Source organism: Salvia miltiorrhiza, chromosome 8, assembly GCF_028751815.1.
Source record: "Salvia miltiorrhiza cultivar Shanhuang (shh) chromosome 8, IMPLAD_Smil_shh, whole genome shotgun sequence".
NCBI lineage: Eukaryota > Viridiplantae > Streptophyta > Magnoliopsida > Lamiales > Lamiaceae > Salvia > Salvia miltiorrhiza.
In genome coordinates, this window is record NC_080394.1 from 17869006 (window position 1) to 17887394 (window position 18389).

Genomic DNA, 18389 nt, shown 5'->3' on the forward strand with positions numbered 1-18389 from the left:
AATGGCAACTCGAAAGCTGCAGGACCCCAGCAATCGCCGGCCCACGCGCCTGCCGCCTCCCAATGCTCGATGGACTTCTACACCCGTCGAACCATCGTCGCCGTAGGCGCGCCCTGATGGAGGCAAGGCCATAGCCACGGCCAGGGCCCGGCTACCACCCTCTGCTGGCTGCTGCCGACATTTCAGCCCAGTAAGAGAGGGGCCAGTTGTTTGAGGCACAATTATGAGTTTTATGACCAGTCAAATGCAATGTTTAAATAATAAAATTGAGGAGAAAATACAGTTACACAACAAGTAAGCTACAAGTTTATAATTTGAAAACTGAGAAGTTGTACTCAGGTGCAACCGAGGAAATTGCTTTAACAACAGTCACGATTGCATAACCTGAGGATCAGCCTAACAAGACATGTTGATCAGCAAAACATACTGATCAGTTGACTTGCATACTTGCAGCTTTAAAATAAGGAATTCGAAATTAGTGGATTCTCATGTAAATCTAGACCGTGGGCGTAGGAGTGTTTTTCGAACTACGTAAATTGATTGTGTACTTATTTTCAGCATTTCATTTCAGTCTTGTTATATCTGTTTAGCTGCTTTGCAAGGTGACCTCGTGTATCACAATTAACACAAGCATAAAATAAATAAATTTCAACATAATTCATTTAACCGACTAAAGTCACTAATCACAAACTGAATATTGTTTAAGTTGAAAAGATTTTGTAAAAGTGACCTAAATCAACCAGCACATTCCGCACATCAGTTATCTGCTGATCATGTTCAAAACACACTTAACTCTGAAAAACGAAGAGAAATCAAAATTGGTGCATTCCCCTCATACACCAGTACATACTCGCCTGGGACCAACGAAAACATCAGATTTAATGGGTGTAAACCACAAAAAGTCACTACCACCAGGAATACATAAAGACTTTTTTATCGGCTCTCGGAAGATCTTTTGAATTGAATATCTTTACAAAAAGATATGACTACTAATCGATGCCACTATCCGATGCAAAACATGTGAAGTCTGGAATAACGAAGCTATCCTTTAACATAAGACGTGACAAAATTAAAATGACAAATTTGCCATTCTGTCCGCATAATTGAAAAAACTATTGTACCTTTAATTTAAGAATATCTATAAATAGGCAAGTTTTCATGGTACAAACTCACAATCTATTACGAATAAAAACTCCAATAATTTTGTTACTCAAGACATTCGTACCTTCGTCACCATCCAATTTTTTCATTCGTACAATCTATATTCGTTTCTTTCTTTACATTTTATTCTAAGTTGGGTTTATTGCTCGCTAGAAAGTCCATCGAAATAGAAACTCATCTTAAATTTTCATTATTTCTTGGCGTTTCCTTGCTATTGAAAAAGTTTCTCTGTTTTTTCTTTTCTTTTCTTTTAAGGGTGCGTTTACTTTGATGGAAAATGAGAGAACAAATATATTTTCATCTGTTTTCCACCATTTTCACATGTTTACTATGATGAAAAATTTTCTTCGAACATAGTGAAATATTTTTTCGCGCAGCCCCTTTTCACTAATTTTCTCTCCAACGTTGGATAAATACTATTTAAGGTAGGAGTGTGAAAATATTTTCCAACATTTTCTCATCTAATAAAAAATGAGAAAACTACAATATTTTTTCAATAAAAATTTAAAATTTTACAATAAAAATAAATGCCCTTAATATTAAAATTTAAAATAACTGTAGCAAAACCTACCACATTACACCCAGTGTCATGCCTAAACAAATACAACGACAGTGAATATATTATTTCATCCATCAAATGTGTGGTTAATCATTCTATTTTTCCATCCAACGATGCCTAATAAATATAACAAATTATTTACTGAAGGAAGGAGAGAAATGGAATGTGTGCCAAAACATAATTGCGTCCACGTCGACTACCCCGGTCCACAAAAGCTTACTGCCCAGTAAAGCCCAATTGGGAATGCCCAATAAGGCCCATAAATTGCTTATAAAGTTATAGTCGAAGAAATGTTTTTATTCCATCATTTTCTTTTCGTCTGAAACCCTAGCTCCTCTTGAAAAACTACCCCCGTTTCGCACTCGATTCATCTGCAAATTGTTTCACAAATTCTTAACTCACCCTCAGATCTCTCTCTCTCCTCCCAAGTCTCCTCTCTCTTTATCGGTTTGTGTTCAAGTGCTTGTACGTTTATTGCTTAGGATCTTCTGATACCAAAGGATCGAAGGATTTCTTTGCTATTCCTGCCTTCTACGCGCTGATTTTAGGTACTAATTTTTTCTGATTTCGCGGTTTACTGTATCGATCTGCGTCTTACTATGTCTATATTAAGCACATGTGCTGTTTTGACGTTGAGATGTTGAAATATCAAATTCTATATTCCCTTTACCTCAAATTGGAATCGGCTTTCCCCCAAAATTTGCATTTTTATTTGTGGAATGCAAAAATTTAGTCTTATTTCGTTATCTAGCTTTTTCTCCCTTGGCCGGTGCGCTTAACCCACAAATACACGATATATATGGATTTTATGTTTGATTCTGCATTTCTGCGTGTGTTGACTTTTACTTTGTTAACGTGTTCTAGCTGATTATTACTTGTATCAGTGCATAGTTTTATGAGAGGTACTTTTTGTGCCTGGAAATCATGCTGATTAGTTGTGCCTTCGCCGTTCTTATTTTGCAGCTTTCATTTAATTCAGAAAAGAGTTGCAGTCTTTGTTGTCTATGGCCTCTCTGGATATGTCTTTGGATGATATGATAAAGAGTAGAAGAAATACTGTTAAAGGAGGCAGAGGGCAAGGCAGGCCACGACGTGGAAGAGGAGGGCCTGGAGGGTCATCCCGTGGTGGAAGACCACCATTTGGCGCTCCTCGCAGAAATCCTCTTGGAGTGAACACTCGAACTTCAGCCTACTCTATTGCCAAGGCAAGCTCGTTGTCTTATGCATTACATAGACAAATCTGCTATGCTGTAGTACCTCAATGAAGGTTCTCTAGTTTTATAAATTCAATATGAGAGGTTTGCCACATATTTGGTCATGGGAGATGCCCACAGCTTCTCAGAAAGGAATCAGCTATCATATTCTAGTGAATGCTCTTAAGTTCCTGATGGTTCTGTTCTTGTGGGATTTTATCAAGCACTGTGCAAGGATTTGTGAAAAGTGAGAGATTTGGTGGATGTCTACTTATCATCTTATGTAGAGGAGCATCTTACGTGATAACTTAAGATCTTTCGCCAATTTAAAATCCTAACATTTTGAGGCTTGAACTTTTTGCTATAATTGTTTAATCGAGATCTCTCTAGTTTGTATTGCCAATCATAAGAGGGGGAGTATGTGACGGATACCTACTGTTTTGTGATGGATGTCATTACCATACTGTGGAATACTCTGGGGCGAGATATTTGTCGTATCTCAGTTCATGGAATCTTGCAAAGGTGGCTTCCTTCGCTGAACTTGAGAACTGGAGCTCTCACCTTTGTATGGCACTGGCATGGTGTGCGTCAAATCTTCATCCCCATATTGACTAATTTACATTTCTCAATTTTCAATGGACTTAGATAATCAATCTTCTTTGAGCTTTTCCATGTGACTCCCTGGATCTTTGATGATATCTACTTTATCTTCAAGAGCGGTAAAATATAATTTTCTGGTCATATGCTGACATTCACTTATCCCAATTCGAATATGTTTTGGTTTGCTTGCATCAGTCGTTCCGCAGAACCAAGAACTTACCATGGCAGAGTGGTCTGATTGAAGAAAGTCTTAAGGCAGCTGGGCTGTCAGGGTTGGAAGCTGGTACAAAGTTATTTATTTCAAACTTGGACGTTGGGGTTTCCAATGAAGATATAAGGGTATAACTTTTATGTGCCATTTTACATTTTATATATCTTTGAATGGTCTCTTTTGGAAATTTTCTGAAGAAGACTTACGCACAGGAGCTCTTTTCTGAGATTGGAGAGTTGATTCGATATGCCATTCACTTTGACAAAAATGGACGCCCAAGTGTAAGTTTAGATTTTATTTGATATATTTTCTAATGGTTGTGCAAATAATGTTCTACTAATATTTTGAATGGCTACGTACATATATATCATCAAACATATCTATTTAGCCTAGCTTAGAGAAGGCTTGATTTTTATGTAGGATACTGTTTTGTATAGTACTATATTTTATTTTTCTAAAATGTCTGACCATTTCCATCAGTTATCAGGGAGAGTCAGTTTAGTATTGTCGGAGCCTGTGGAAATGTTTTGCATTATCATACATCAAACTGCTTAATTAAACTACTTAGTTTAGCAGTCTTCATTACATGCGTTCTTCCTCCCAACTTTTAATTTCATCAATTGTCGAACAGGGTTCAGCAGAAGTTGTTTTTGCAAGGCGGAGTGATGCATTTCAAGCACTTAAACGTTATAATAATGTTCAATTGGATGGAAAGCCTATGAAAATAGAGGTAGTTGGTGCCAATGCAGAGATCCCACTGTCAGCTCGTGTTAATGTAGTGGGAGGAGCAAATGGAAAGAAGAGGACAGTTGTCATGTCGTATGTATCCGAATCTTTTTATATAATATCTCCATTTATTTTCTGCTATGTTAACCCTCTTGAGAGTTGTTTCAAGCTTCCTAACTGGATTCTTGCTGTGGTCTTAGGTCTGGACCTGGTCGCTCAAGAGGTGGTTTTGCACCAGCAAATCGTGGTTCTGGGTAAGCTGCCAGTGTACTGCTCTTTAGGGCCTTTTGTTTTCTTTGTTGTTGTTTGTGCCATGATTATCAATGACGTGATCAGTCAAAAAATGCATTGTGAGATGTTTTCAGATGTGTTCTTTGGTTTCCAGTGCTGCAAAAGTTCCAGCTGTTCTGTAATTATCGATATATGTTTGAGTAATGTGAATGATTTGCCAGACAAAGAGGTCGTGGAGGTTCTAACACTGGACGTGGAGGTGCTGGTCGTGGCGGGGCCCGTGGTCATGGTGGTGGCCGTGGTCGTGGAGGAGCACAATGGAGAAAGAAGGTTGAGAAATCTGCTGATGACCTTGACAAGGAACTCGACAGTTATCACGCAGAGGCAATGCAGACTTAGAGAGATGGCCTTGCGATTCACTTGTTAAGATGTTTAGTTGTACAATCTGGGTGTGCTTACAACTGCTGGAGTGGTTATCTTTTATGATGGTTTGGATGATATTGCTTTCTGTAGCTGGATAATGGCATTACTGTTATCTTGAAAGTAAAGTAGTGGCGTGAATTTGTTAGCCTTTGCTTTTACTAGTTTTTTTTTTGACATTTTTGCTTTTACTAGTTTTAAGTGATGTTTATTCGGAAGCAGACGTAATGTTAAATATGAAGTAGGCAATATTTAATAGCAAAATTCAAAGCGAGTTTCAAGTGAAATTGTCTGTTAATCTTTGCATGTAATCGTGTTACACCATGGGTATTGAAATGTTTTACATTTCTTGAAGTTAGCACATCGTCAATATTATTTTCAAAAAAAAAAAAAGCATATCGTCAATGTATATATCTTTGGGTCTTGGAGGATATTGAAAATCACAAACATCTCACAAACATCATGTTTGCAAAATTTACAGCTGAACAAAACAAAAGTAATACAATTCCTGTGCAAGAAAGAATGGTAAGAAATCTAAAAATACGATGCGGTTTACTGCGATTACCCATCTGTTGATCCAGAGCCACTTTCAGTAGCAGAATCGTCCCTCTTGAGCAGCAGCTTCCCTGACTCGCTTTTATGGAAGAGTTTCTCAACCGCTTCATTCCAATTGGTCCTAGCATTTTTACAGAATGATTTATCTGTTTGTGAACCCAGCCCAGTCTCGTCTTCATGAGGTTCTTTGCCTGCTGCAGATCCCTCCTCAGCGGACGTCACAGCATGAGGTATATTCAAACTGACAGCTCGCTCTAATGCATCCTTGTGTTCTTTCTCTAGTGTCAGCATCCGGTCGAGCTTCTGCACTTTAGGTGGAGTTGTTATGGTCTCTGCATCATGCTCCTTTAAACTCTACATACACGCAGATACTAAAGATAAGGCTTTGAGCTGCATTTGCTTGAGAGCTTATTAAGAGAGATGCATCTAGACGTTTCAAGATTGAGAGCATCCACATCAAAGAAAAAGTAGAAGCATTGGAACTGGCTTTACTTACTCCCAAGGCCTTTTCTGCCTCTCGTTCTATCCAGATAATAGCATGATCGGATGTTGCATTGCACGACAAGACAATATGCTCAAATCTGCCATCGACAGGAATAGCAGTCCTGACCTCTGGTGGAAATCTCCCACATCTGTCACGAAAGACAGACAGACGTGGCAGAAATAATCAAGTTTTATTCTTCCAAAAGCAAGTATGTACATCAGATGTACAAACACATGTACGTTTATGCATCTTTGCAAAAGGTGAGGGAAAATCCCCTTAGATTATATTGCACAAATTTTTTTCAGCAATCGTTGTTCCTTAAGCACACAAAAAATGCAGAGCAGATCATACAAGTAGCATAGAAGGTTAACTTTTGGGACAATTCCAAAGTAATTCTGGAAAAAGAGCATGTAATTTAACCAAAGAAGTATCTCCATTAATGATTCAGCCACAAAAATAAAATGTACTATTGTATCATAATTGTTGTGATATCAATATTACAAACTGGAAATGAAATTATGAAAAGCTCAATAGTAATATGTAGTAATTAATATGTTCACTACATATATGGAACACAGTTGAGATGAATGTATATAATTACTGTAAACTGCATAGCTGGGTAAGCAGTTCAAAGTTCTGCTTCATTACTTAAAACCAGGCTAAAGTTGGTAGTTTACCTGCAAAATTTTCTCTCCACGATATGATATATACGGCCAGGTGCATATAGTCTTCTTGGATCCCTGAGCTTTCTACCTTCAGGTATGAATGTATCCCTCAGACAGACCAAAAACAATAAGCAGGGCAAACTGTCACAAAGAATCAAGACCCCATTTAAATGTATCATCTAAGAGGCAAATGTGAGACTGTAAAGCCTCATCTTTTCATCTTCACATAACTGGCCAAAAATAATTTACCAGAAAACAGACTTGAAGATGTCCTCCAATGGGGTGGGTGTTCTAGGCAAGAAATCGTCCTGAACAGCGATAACAACGCACATAAGATCGAAGTCATCGAACAAGAATTAAAACGTATAAGCTACGCGACCTCATTTGAACAGTGAGTGATAAATAATACTCGTTAGAACTTAATGAAGAAACACAAATCCAATAACAAGTTCTTTCCATTTGAAGAAAAACAGTTGCAATTAGCTCCTACTTCCTAATCATTTATGAATTGATTCATTAAGTTATGCAATTCAATATAGCCCTAATTCATCCAACTCATAATATCTATCAAAGAAACAAACACAAAAATCAAAAGCTGCAACACAACACAATCAAACACCAATTCGAAATGAAAAACCAAAAGTTAAGTTGAAGAATCAATGACCTGCAAAATAACAGAGTTGATAACATCGGCATACTTGACCGCCAAGTTGAGCGACATACACCGCGCCGGCGCCACCGCGTAACACTTGACGAAGCTCCTCGGAATCCCCCCCAACTGATCCCCATGGTTCACCACAATCACGCTCAACAAAGCCGCCACGCCGGACCCCAATGAATGCCCCACGAAAACCATCTTGTAACACCTCCCATTCTCCTCCCACAGGCGCCGCAGCGTCTCCGACTCGGCGTTCAGCACCCACGTCGCCGACTTCAGCAGCCCGTAGTGCACGTAGCCGCCATCAAACATCTGCTTCCCCAACCTATTGTCCAGCAGCAGCTTGTAATCGCTCTCGTTGAGCAGATTCATGCCGCGGATGGCCATCACGATCTCACGATTCTCGTGATCGGCGTAGATCAGGTAGGGCGGAGCGTGGCCGAGGGTCTGCTCGTAGGAGACGCGCTTGACCACCCAATCGGGGTTGAGGCGGTAGCCGCCGGCGGGGGAGAACTTAGGGCAGCGCAAATCGGGTTCGTAGACGGCGAGTATGACGCGGCAGAGGCGGGGCACGGAGTCGAATTCGTCGGCGGTGGCGGTGGCCCAGCTCTCGCTGTCGTAGGAGCCGATGTAGGTGCAGCGCTTCCACACCCACCGGAGGCACCCCAAAACGACGACGCATTCCACACCGCAAGCTACAGACATTTCATCGAACAGTTTGAGCGCGAATTCGGAACTAGAGTGGTGAAGACAAGTAGAGGAGTCGAAGCTTCCCGTTTGTGGAGCTGTAAAGTAAGCAATCGATTCTTTGTGTGTTACGTGTTGTTTGAGGCTTTGAATAATGAAATTAAATTTTTATATTAACAACTTTTCTTTTTAGGTAAGTGGAGTAATTAAGAACTTCTTACATACAAAGTAATGTACGTATTCTGTTTCCAGAAATAAAAGTTGAAATCATTTTCGACTGGTTTTTGGAGCTAACGTTTCATCGGAGCTCACAGTATAAAGACATGAAATATCACTGGTATAAAGGATTAAAAAAATAAACATTTTTTTAAACATTCATCCCCCTAAAGAAACATAGGAGTATATAGGATTCATTTTTCTTTATTTTCATCTGTGTATGCACAGTTTCTTTTTATATATACTGCAACTTCAGTTTCTTGCATTTGATCTTTCAAAGATTTAATTTTATTTTTCCTACCGATAACCACACCACAAGGCAGAAGCTCTGAATTTGGTGTTGACCATATACGACTTATCTCATATTTTAGTCATAAAAAGGAAATATGATCAAATAAGGACAACTCTATAGTAATTTATGGCAAATTCTTAGATGTTGGGTTAAGCATTTTCTCATCGCCATGATATCTATATCTTGGATGTGACATTTGGATAGCGTTGTATGTTTTTCTAAGTAATAATTCTAAACCGTATTTAATAGAGATACATTATTAATTATCATATCAGTTTAATAGAAGATACCTATAGTTATTAATTTTAGGGTTAATAGTCAGAAAATACACGAACTTTCATCGAAATTGCATATTGCACACGACCTTCAAAAATAGCCATAAAATACACCACCTTTTTAATTTAGTCGCAAATTGCACCCTTGAAGTACCCAATCGTGATGCAATTTGCGACTAAATTAAAAGGTAGTGTATTTTATGGCTATTTTTGAAGGTCGTGTGCAATATGCAATTCCGATGAAAGTTCGTGTATTTTCTGGCTATTAACCCTTAATTTTAAAAAGTTTTTGCTCCCAAAAAATTAAAGTATATTGCACTAATAGTTAGAGACAAAAATCTAATCGTTTTTTTTTTTTTTTTTTTTTACTTAGGAGAGTTGGGGAGGGAGAGCAGTGGGATTTGAACATAATGGAATAATTTTATACTACATATTATCAATTAATTAGCCGTTCGAATCACTGAAAACGTTTGTTACAATTCACTAGACTAAAAATCCCTTTTGATCGGACAAATGTCACTTTTTTAATCTGATTTTTGTCTACTAATTAATATTTCGATCAAATTTAATATTGACATAGCTAGCTGAATATATAATTAAATTGGCAAAATATAAATAAGAAAAAAATATGACAAGGAAACCAGTAATCACTAGTTACAATCGAAGTATCGTATCTAAAACCCAAGTTAGTGAATCTGGTGCATACATGATACGGTGTAGCCCTTGAAGAAAAGAAAATAATACTACAATGTAATAGAAGTGCACAATAAATAGATAGTGAGAGAGTAAGAGTTGGCCAACAATTTGAAGAGAAATGATCAACTACCTATTGATCACACTGCATGCTCTAAAAACTAAGAGAAATCTAACCACCTAATATGAGGAACAACCGGTGAAAATGGGCACGACTCATGCACCCATCACTTGGTATAAATTTGTGGCATTTGAAGAGAAATTCCAGCTGCAAGTGATGGTGAAATTAATGGGAGGAGAGGTGGCGATGGCGATGATGTTGATGGTGATGTTTGGTGCAGCTTCAGGTTCAGCGTCGGCGTTGGTGACGTTCGTGTTCGGGGACTCGCTGACAGAAGTGGGGAACAACAACTACCTGCAGCTCTCCCTCGCCAAGTCCAACTATCCTTACTACGGCATCGACTTTGAAGCCGCCAAACCCACCGGAAGATTCACCAACGGAAGGACTATAGGCGACATTATTTGTAAGTAAATACATTTGTATTCTACTATATACGTATGAAATATGAATGAAGATTGGATGAAATTCAGCTGCGAAGCTTGGGATTCCGGCGCCACCTCCATATCTCTCCTTGTCTCCCACTGATGACCTCATCTTGAAAGGGGTCAACTACGCCTCTGGTGGAGCTGGCATCCTCAACCACACAGGCCTTTACTTTGTACCTCTCTCTCTCTCTGTCTCTCATCTAACTTAATTTGCTTGCTGTCCAATGCTAGCTATGTAATCTCTCTCTCTCTCTCTCTCATCAGATAGAGAGGCTCTCATTCGATGACCAGATAGAGAAATTTAAGAGCACCAAGCAATCGATGAGGACCAAAATAGGAGACGAGGCATCCAACAAACTGTGCAACGAAGCGGTCTACTTCATTGGAATAGGTACAATATATATACATGTATTCTTTCAAAATCATATACTACTATTCAAAGAAGCTATTAATTTACGGGTAATTAAATGCAGGCAGCAACGACTACGTTAACAATTTTCTACAGCCATTTCAGGCAGACGGGCAGCAGTTCACGCATGATGAGTTTTTGGAGCTCCTCATCTCAACCTTAGCCGAACAACTCATGGTATATAAGTATATAAAATTTGGTTAGAGGGAAGCATGCATGTATTATATAATGATTATTGGATCAGAGGCTTTATGAAGTAGGTGCAAGGAAGATGATATTTCACGGACTAGGGCCACTGGGATGCATCCCGTCGCAGAGAATGAAATCCAGCCGAGGCCAATGCCTAAACCAAGTCAATCTGTGGGTTCAACACTTCAACTCCAAAGTCAGCCAACTCATCTCCACTCTAAACTCCCATCTGCCGTCCTCCCACCTCGTATTCGCAGACACTTATCAACCAGTACTAGATTTGATCAACAACCCCTCTTCATACGGTAATCATTTCACACACATCCACACTACCTCATGCTCATGCATCTCTTAATTCATTCATTCTGTGTTGCAGGTTTTAAGGTATCCAACACATCTTGCTGCAAAGTCGACACCAAATTAGGAGGCCTGTGTCTCCCAAACTCCAAATTATGCGACAATCACGACGACTATGTTTTCTGGGATGCTTTTCACCCCTCCGATGCAGCTAATGTTGTCTTAGCCGACCACTTCTTTAACATTATGTTTGCAAACTCTACTGCCTCTGCTCCCCAGCCTTCGCATTAACATCTCATAATCAACGACATCATTCACAGGGGAAGCTCTGCCTCTGAAAATAGACCCAAGTGTTTTCTTCCACCTTCCGTTTCAGCTTCTTATGATTGTAATTCTCTATTCGCACCATCTAAGGCAAAACTTGGACGTCGAATAAATCTTAATTGACGCTTAATAATTCATAATTAGAGTTCGTAATTCTTCACAAAAACAAAGCTCCATGTTATTCGTACAACCACACAATTACAACGGTAAAATATCACTGCTTTCACCAGCAAATGTTTGGTTGGAGTGTGGGCGGCCTAAACATTTATTGATTCATTTGGTTCGAGTGATTAACATGATTGATACTACAATTTAACTTAATCATTTTAGTACACCCCATAAAACATTACTCACATTAAGTCCATCAAAAATCCCCCTACCACTCTATATTCACAATAAAGATAAATTGATTGGTTTTTCTTCAAAAAAAAAAGTTGATTGATTTATGTATCAACTGAGTCGACAATTTTACGAACCTTTCTACATAATATAATCATTCAGCTGAAATAAAAAGAAAAATAAAATTGTAGATTCGAAATACCAAAACAAACTGATAAACTAACAAAAATAAAAGTAAAAACGTACGAAAACAACTGCAAAACTCAAAATAACACCAATTTGCAAAATGAGATGAGATCTAGCTCTCAGTTAAAGGCCACAGTTTTTCCACATCAGAAAACTGATCGATAATTCCTCGAAGATTTTAACCCAAAGGAAGAAAATATCACAACAATCGGCCCTCCCACTTTGAACAAATCGATAGAGCCCTCATCTTTAATCAATAGATAAAAGATTCATAAAGCCGCCGCCGATCAGATCCAAAGTGAAACGGCAGAAACTTCCTTCAGGCTAAAATCAAGTCGGAATGTGCATACCAACCAGCCTCTCTTCGGTGTGGTTAAAGCAAGTGAATCATCATCGAGCCAATTCCAAAAAATAAAGAAAAAGAAACAAATCAAACAAAAATTATCGCGAAAAGATTTAGAAACAAATCCAGTGAAGGAAAATGTGGAACCTAACGAGAAAACGCAGGAACCACTGCGAAAATTGGAGCTGCGTGTCCATAGGTATCGATTATTTGGCATCTTTACGTAGATTCTCTGTGATTTTTATTCTGAATCAGAGAGAATCATAGAAGATGCAAACTGTTGAGGTGAAATAAAAATAAATTCATGAAAGATACAATATAGAAAAGTCGGAAACTGAAGAAATGGGCATTGATATTAAAATGAGTGGCGAAGAATTTGGGAAGTGGGAGTAGGGAGTTATGCTTCTCTTATACGTGGACAAAAAATAGGGTTTCCATGGAGGCTTGGCGTTGGGTCTCTTTTCCGGATTAAGTATGAAGAATTCCAGCGGGCCAGAATCAGTGTTTGATTGCAGTCCAGCTGAATGTAGCCAGCCCATGTTTAACGAGTACAATTTGAGCTTTCATATTTTGGTGCGAAAATAAATTCATATTTTGGTGTTCGGATTTTGGACTAGTCCATCAGCCTAATCCGATTCAAAAATTTATTAAAAAAATAATTAATACAATAATTTATTAAACGCAATCTTCTATATATATATATATATAAAAGTAAAATAAGCTTTATCCTACATGGCGTAATAGAATCACTCTATTCTAATTTTCCTCAATTCTCATTCATTCTTATTTATTTATACATTTCTAATCAATTTTTACATTTAAAAACTATTAAATCTATATATATATAAAAGTAAAATAAGCTCTATCCTTCATATAAATTTATAGATAAATTCTATACTATTAAATAATCGTATAAAACTATTAGATAAAATCTGTACTATTAAATAATTGTATAAAACTATTAGATAAATCCAACATGTCTATTTAAGTATTATCACTCCATTCTAATTTTCTTCAATTCTCATTCATTCTTATTTATTTATATATTTCTAATCAATTTTTACATTATAGTAAAATAAATCATATCCTACGTAGCATCGTATAATCACTTCATTCTAATTTTCCTCAATTCTCATTCATTCTTATTTATCTATAAATTTATATATATTATAGCAAAATAAATCTTATCCTACGTGACATCGTATAATCACTTCATTCTAATTTTTCTCAATTCTAAATCATTATTATTTATTTATATATTTCTAATCAATTTTTACATTATAGCAAAATAAATCATATCCTACGTGGCATCGTATAATCACTTCATTCTAATTTTCCTCAATTCTCATTCATTCTTATTTATTTATATATTTCTAATCAATTTTTACATTTAAAAACTATTAAATAATCATATAAATTTATAGATAAATTCTATACTATTAAATAATCTATACATATATAAAAGTAAAATAAGCTCTATAGCAAACTATTAGATAAATCCAACATATCTATTTGATTATTATCACTCCATTCTAATTTTCTTCAATTCTCATTCATTCTTATTTATTTATATATTTCTAATCAATTTTTACATTATAGCAAAATAAATCATATCCTATGTAGCATCGTATAATCACTTCATTCTAATTTTCCTCAATTCTCATTCATTCTTATTTATCTATAAATTTATATATATATATATATATATATATATATATATTATAGCAAAATAAATCCTATCCTACGTGGCATCGTATAATCACTTCATTCTAATTTTTCTCAATTCTAATTCATTCTTATTTATTTATATATTTCTAATCAATTTTTACATTATAGCAAAATAAATCATATCCTACGCGGCATCGTATAATCACTTCATTCTAATTTTCCTCAATTCTCATTCATTCTTATTTATTTATACATTTCTAATCAATTTTTACATTTAAAAACTATTAAATAATCATATAAATTTATAGACAAATTCTATACTATTAAATAATCTATCTATATATATATATAATTAAAATAAGCTCTATAGCAAAATAAATCTTATCCTACGTGGCATCGTATAATCACTTCATTCTAATTTTCTCAATTCTAATTCATTCTTATTTATTTATATATTTCTAATCAATCTATATGTATATAAGTAAAATAAGCTCTATCCTCTATACGTGGCGTAATAGAATCACTCTATTCTATTTTTCTTCAATTCTCATTCATTCGTATTTTTTCTAAATTTTTAATCAACAAATTTCTATATATCTAATTTCGAACCTATCATCAACAATCGTATAATCACTTAATTCTAATTTTCCTCAATTCTCATTCATTCTTATTTATTTATACATTTCTAATCAATTTTTACATTTAAAAACTATTAAATAATCATATAAATTTATAGATAAATTCTATACTATTAAATAATCGTATAAAACTATTAGATAAAATTTGTACTATTAAATAATTGTATAAAACTATTAGATAAATCCAGCATATCTATTTAATTATAAATCCTACATAAGAAGGAGCGAGGCGGCGCTTTCAGACGAAGAAGAAGAAGGAGATAGGCGCCGCCCCAACTCTGAAAAATAGGTTTACAAATACTCTCTATGATTTTTTTTTATTGCCAATTGTAATCGATTAACTTTTAACTGGAGAGAGTTCTTAATTATTGAGGTGAGTTCTTTGGATGACAAATAAAGTAAATACATGAAGTTCTAAAGGGTATAATTGTATAAAAAGTGAAATAAGACTATTTTTTGTGGACAAAAAAGAGGAGAAATATGACTCTTTTTCGTGAACGGAGGGAGTATATGATTGAATATGATTTCAAATTTGACGATATTGTTTAAAGTTTGAGACGAGATTATTTTCATAACTTAATTATAGTTTCACAAATTCTAGACAAAATGATACTTACAAGTAAGTTATAATCTTCAAGCTCCATACAAGATGATGCTCAAAATTCAGATGTGGTATTACAAACTCCAAAGAATATGATTTTCAAAATATTGACGTTCAAATGTCGTATGTGGTCTTTAGAGCTTCATATTACTATCTGGTCTTATTAGGTCCATATGAGATGATACTCAGATGACATATGTTTAATTAAATTATTTCTTATCAACAAACTTAATACTCCCTCCGTCCCCCAAACATCTTCCCACGAGAGGATGACACGGGTTTTAATAAAAGTTAGTTATGCATTTGATAAGTGAAGAATGAGTCCCACAAAAAGTGAAATTGTAAGAGTGATAGTTAGTGAAAGTGGACAACGAGTCCCACAAAAAGTGAAATTGTAAGAATAATAATTAGTGAAATTGTTTTAAAAAATAGGCTAGGAAGATGTTTTGGGGACGAACCAAAATAGAAAAAAAAGGAAAATGTTTGAGGGACGGAGAGAGAAAATATTATCGATATACGATTAACAGTAAATGCGACACATCAATCGTACATCATATCATACTTCAAATTTACATATTTTTTTCTTCTAAAATATTGAATCCCACATCAACTTTTTATAAACTTCATCAAATGAGTATTTATATAAAAATGTAGTTCTATTATCACAACCTACATTTAATTAGCGAAAGTGATTAAGATTAATATTATTTCAAATATTGTACATATTACTAATTTAATTTGATCATATCAAATTAATTAAAAAAATAATTTATATATAAACTATTTCATGTATTATAATAATAAAAATAATTATAAATGATGACATAAAATAATTCCCGTCGAATTTCGACGGGTTAGACGCTAGTAATTCAATAATCTGAAAATATAAATAAAGAGTTAAGTTAAAGAAAAATAAACACTTTTCGTGGTTAAATTAAGAATAATAAAAAATTCATTAAACACACTATTAAACATAGAGACACACACCTTTTATCTTAATTTTGTTCTCCTTAATCTCCGTAGCGAAAAAGGCACGTGCCATGAATAACGGGACGGGGGAGTATATATTTGTAACAAACAAATATATACATAAATAAATAACATTTCAACATCGTCTTAAATAATAAATGCCTCATCCGTTCTGTAAAAATAGTCTTAGGAGGGAGTGACACGGATTTTAATAAAATTGGTTAAATATATTATGAGTGGAGAAAAGATCCCAACATAAAGGTAGTGTTAATAATGATAATTAATTGTATGATTAATTATAGTTTATATCCTGAACTTTCAACAAATTTTAGTTTATAATCTCAACTTTAATTTATTTTTTGTATAGTCTGAACTTTTGAGAAATTATTTAATTATAACTACAATTGCACCAAATTTATGTTTGTAGCCTATTCAAGGAGTTTCCTCTGGCTGAGTAAAAAACTCGTCGCTTGCAACTTTGACCTATCTCTGACCTTCAGCCGTCCGGCCGCCGTCCGCTCGTCGACGTCGTCTGCCCGCCGTCCGCGACCGACAGCCCAGGTGCGTGACGTGCGTCTCCCTTCCGGCGAGAGTCGCGACAGTCCAGCCGGGTTCCAGCACCAGCCTTCGCGCCAGCCCCTTCCGCTGCGGGTAGCAGCCTTCCAGACCGTCCTTCGCGACAGCCCAGCCGCCGCCGGGTCACCCTCACTCTTCGATGATTTTCCCTCTGCTCTCGCTCTCCACACCTTCATGAAAATTGGGGATCTTGATTGCGCGCAAGGTGTTTGATAAAATGTCTAAGAAGGATATCATATGTTGGAACACCTTAGTCATACGTTGATCGGAAAAGATGACGTCGCCGATGACTGGAGTTCATGCAGCCGCCTCCATGGCTGATATCAGAGATCCCTCATGCCTCGCTATGCCGAAAATATCGGCGAACTTTGACCCGCCTCGCCGTGAAACATCAAGCCCGACTACGGTTTCGCCTAATGCTCGTGGAAAATCCACGATATCTCAGAGCGTCACAGCGGATGTTGCTGCTAAAGAAGTAACTGCTACGATTCAGACTGACAAGCCATCATACGCAAAGGTTTTGGGACCGAGTCCGGTCCGTAAACAAGATGTTCCGGCGCACATGTTCTGTGCGCTTAAGCCGGAGAAACATGGGGAGGAAATTGCTCTCACCATCCCCTCAGCACTTTACAAAAAACAGGTCGAGGAATTGAAACATGCTTTGATCGGGAGAGTGCTTCTTCGCAAGGGAGAGAAACCCAAACCCAACTTGGAACTCAAACAAGATTTGCAGAAGTTATGGAACATTCAAGAGAGCTGGCGTCTGATTGCTATGGGAAAAGGCTTCTTTATTTTGAATTTCTCGATCCCAGAAGACAAAACTAGAGTTAAACAACATCTGTTATGGGAACTGCCGTCCGGATCGGTTCGAATAAGGGAATGGACAAAAATTTTCGACCCCTATCGTGAGATCTCCTCGCTTTGTCAGGTATGGGTTCGAATATATAATCTTCCTGTCGAATGCCGTCATCTTGAGGTTATTGCTGGGATTGGAAGACATATTGGGCTACCTTTAAAGCTTGATAAAGCTTCGATCCAAGGGGAGTTTGGACACTTTGCTCGAATATTAATTGAGGTCGATTTATCTCTTCAGTTGTCGGATTCGCTGCTAATTAACTGTGACGAGGGCTCCTTTTATGTCGAATTTAGCTACGAAAATTTGCCTCATTATTGTTCTCGATGCAAGATCACAGGACATACGATTTCACGATGCAGAAAGGGGGAAGCAAAGAAGCCGGCTTCGGCTCCTGTTAGTAAACCCCAAGAGAAAGAGAAAGGAAAGGAAGAGAATCGTTGGAGGGAGAAGGAGCAACCGGAAAACTCAACTCATTCGGCAAAAGGGGTGGATGAGTCGCTGACACAACCTTTGGAAGATTTGTATGGGCCAGATCTTTTGGAAAAAGTCTTAGTTCCCATTGATGATGAGTTAAGGAATGAGGAAGAGCAACTTGATACGGAGAATTCTGACTCAGAATCGGACGGTTACACGAGCTCTGCAGCTGATACGGTTTTTAACGAACAAGAATTTGAGAATCAAGCTTTGGAGACTTTGCAAGATATTGCTGTACCAGCCCCTTCGCCCAAGCATGATCAGGTTGTTGAGCATAGCGACGCTGTGGCAGCAGATATGATACAGCCGGTTCCTCGCACTCCTACTTCTACTGATACAATGATTGAG

At 36.7% G+C, this 18389-nt stretch overlaps 3 protein-coding genes and 1 long non-coding RNA gene across 5 annotated transcripts; 2 read left to right on the top strand and 2 right to left on the bottom strand.

Moving 5' to 3' along the window:
* The first annotated feature begins 1963 nt into the window (after positions 1-1963).
* On the top strand, positions 1964-5249 carry LOC131001651 (THO complex subunit 4D-like). Of its 2 annotated transcripts, none has more exons than XM_057928208.1 (7): positions 1964-2268; positions 2684-2925; positions 3709-3852; positions 3937-4005; positions 4356-4543; positions 4651-4704; positions 4903-5249. In XM_057928208.1, exons 2-7 carry the CDS (start codon positions 2725-2727, stop codon positions 5078-5080), a joined length of 834 nt encoding a protein of 277 aa, XP_057784191.1. In that variant the 5' UTR covers positions 1964-2268; positions 2684-2724; the 3' UTR covers positions 5081-5249. The 2 variants fall into 2 exon arrangements, with proteins under 2 accessions (XP_057784191.1, XP_057784192.1); XM_057928209.1 differs by having other exon boundaries at positions 2013-2268; positions 2684-3496.
* Positions 5250-5484: 235 nt separating this feature from the next.
* Positions 5485-8677, bottom strand: LOC131001587 (uncharacterized). The gene is made up of 5 exons (XM_057928081.1): positions 7470-8677; positions 7055-7113; positions 6818-6946; positions 6153-6288; positions 5485-6010 (listed from the first exon to the last, which is right to left on the bottom strand). Exons 1-5 carry the CDS (start codon positions 8166-8168, stop codon positions 5663-5665), a joined length of 1371 nt encoding a protein of 456 aa, XP_057784064.1. The 5' UTR covers positions 8169-8677; the 3' UTR covers positions 5485-5662.
* Positions 8678-9733: 1056 nt separating this feature from the next.
* On the top strand, positions 9734-11531 carry LOC131001615 (GDSL esterase/lipase At5g37690). Its single transcript, XM_057928143.1, has 6 exons — positions 9734-10150; positions 10218-10345; positions 10437-10563; positions 10646-10758; positions 10826-11075; positions 11147-11531. The coding sequence occupies exons 1-6, from the start codon at positions 9832-9834 to the stop codon at positions 11356-11358; spliced, it is 1149 nt and encodes a 382-aa protein (XP_057784126.1). The 5' UTR covers positions 9734-9831; the 3' UTR covers positions 11359-11531.
* Positions 11532-11789: 258 nt separating this feature from the next.
* On the bottom strand, positions 11790-12637 carry LOC131001729 (uncharacterized). The gene is made up of 2 exons (XR_009094009.1): positions 12407-12637; positions 11790-12278 (listed from the first exon to the last, which is right to left on the bottom strand). It is a non-coding gene; the product is annotated as an uncharacterized LOC131001729 (long non-coding RNA).
* Between the last annotated feature and the right edge of the window lie 5752 nt (positions 12638-18389).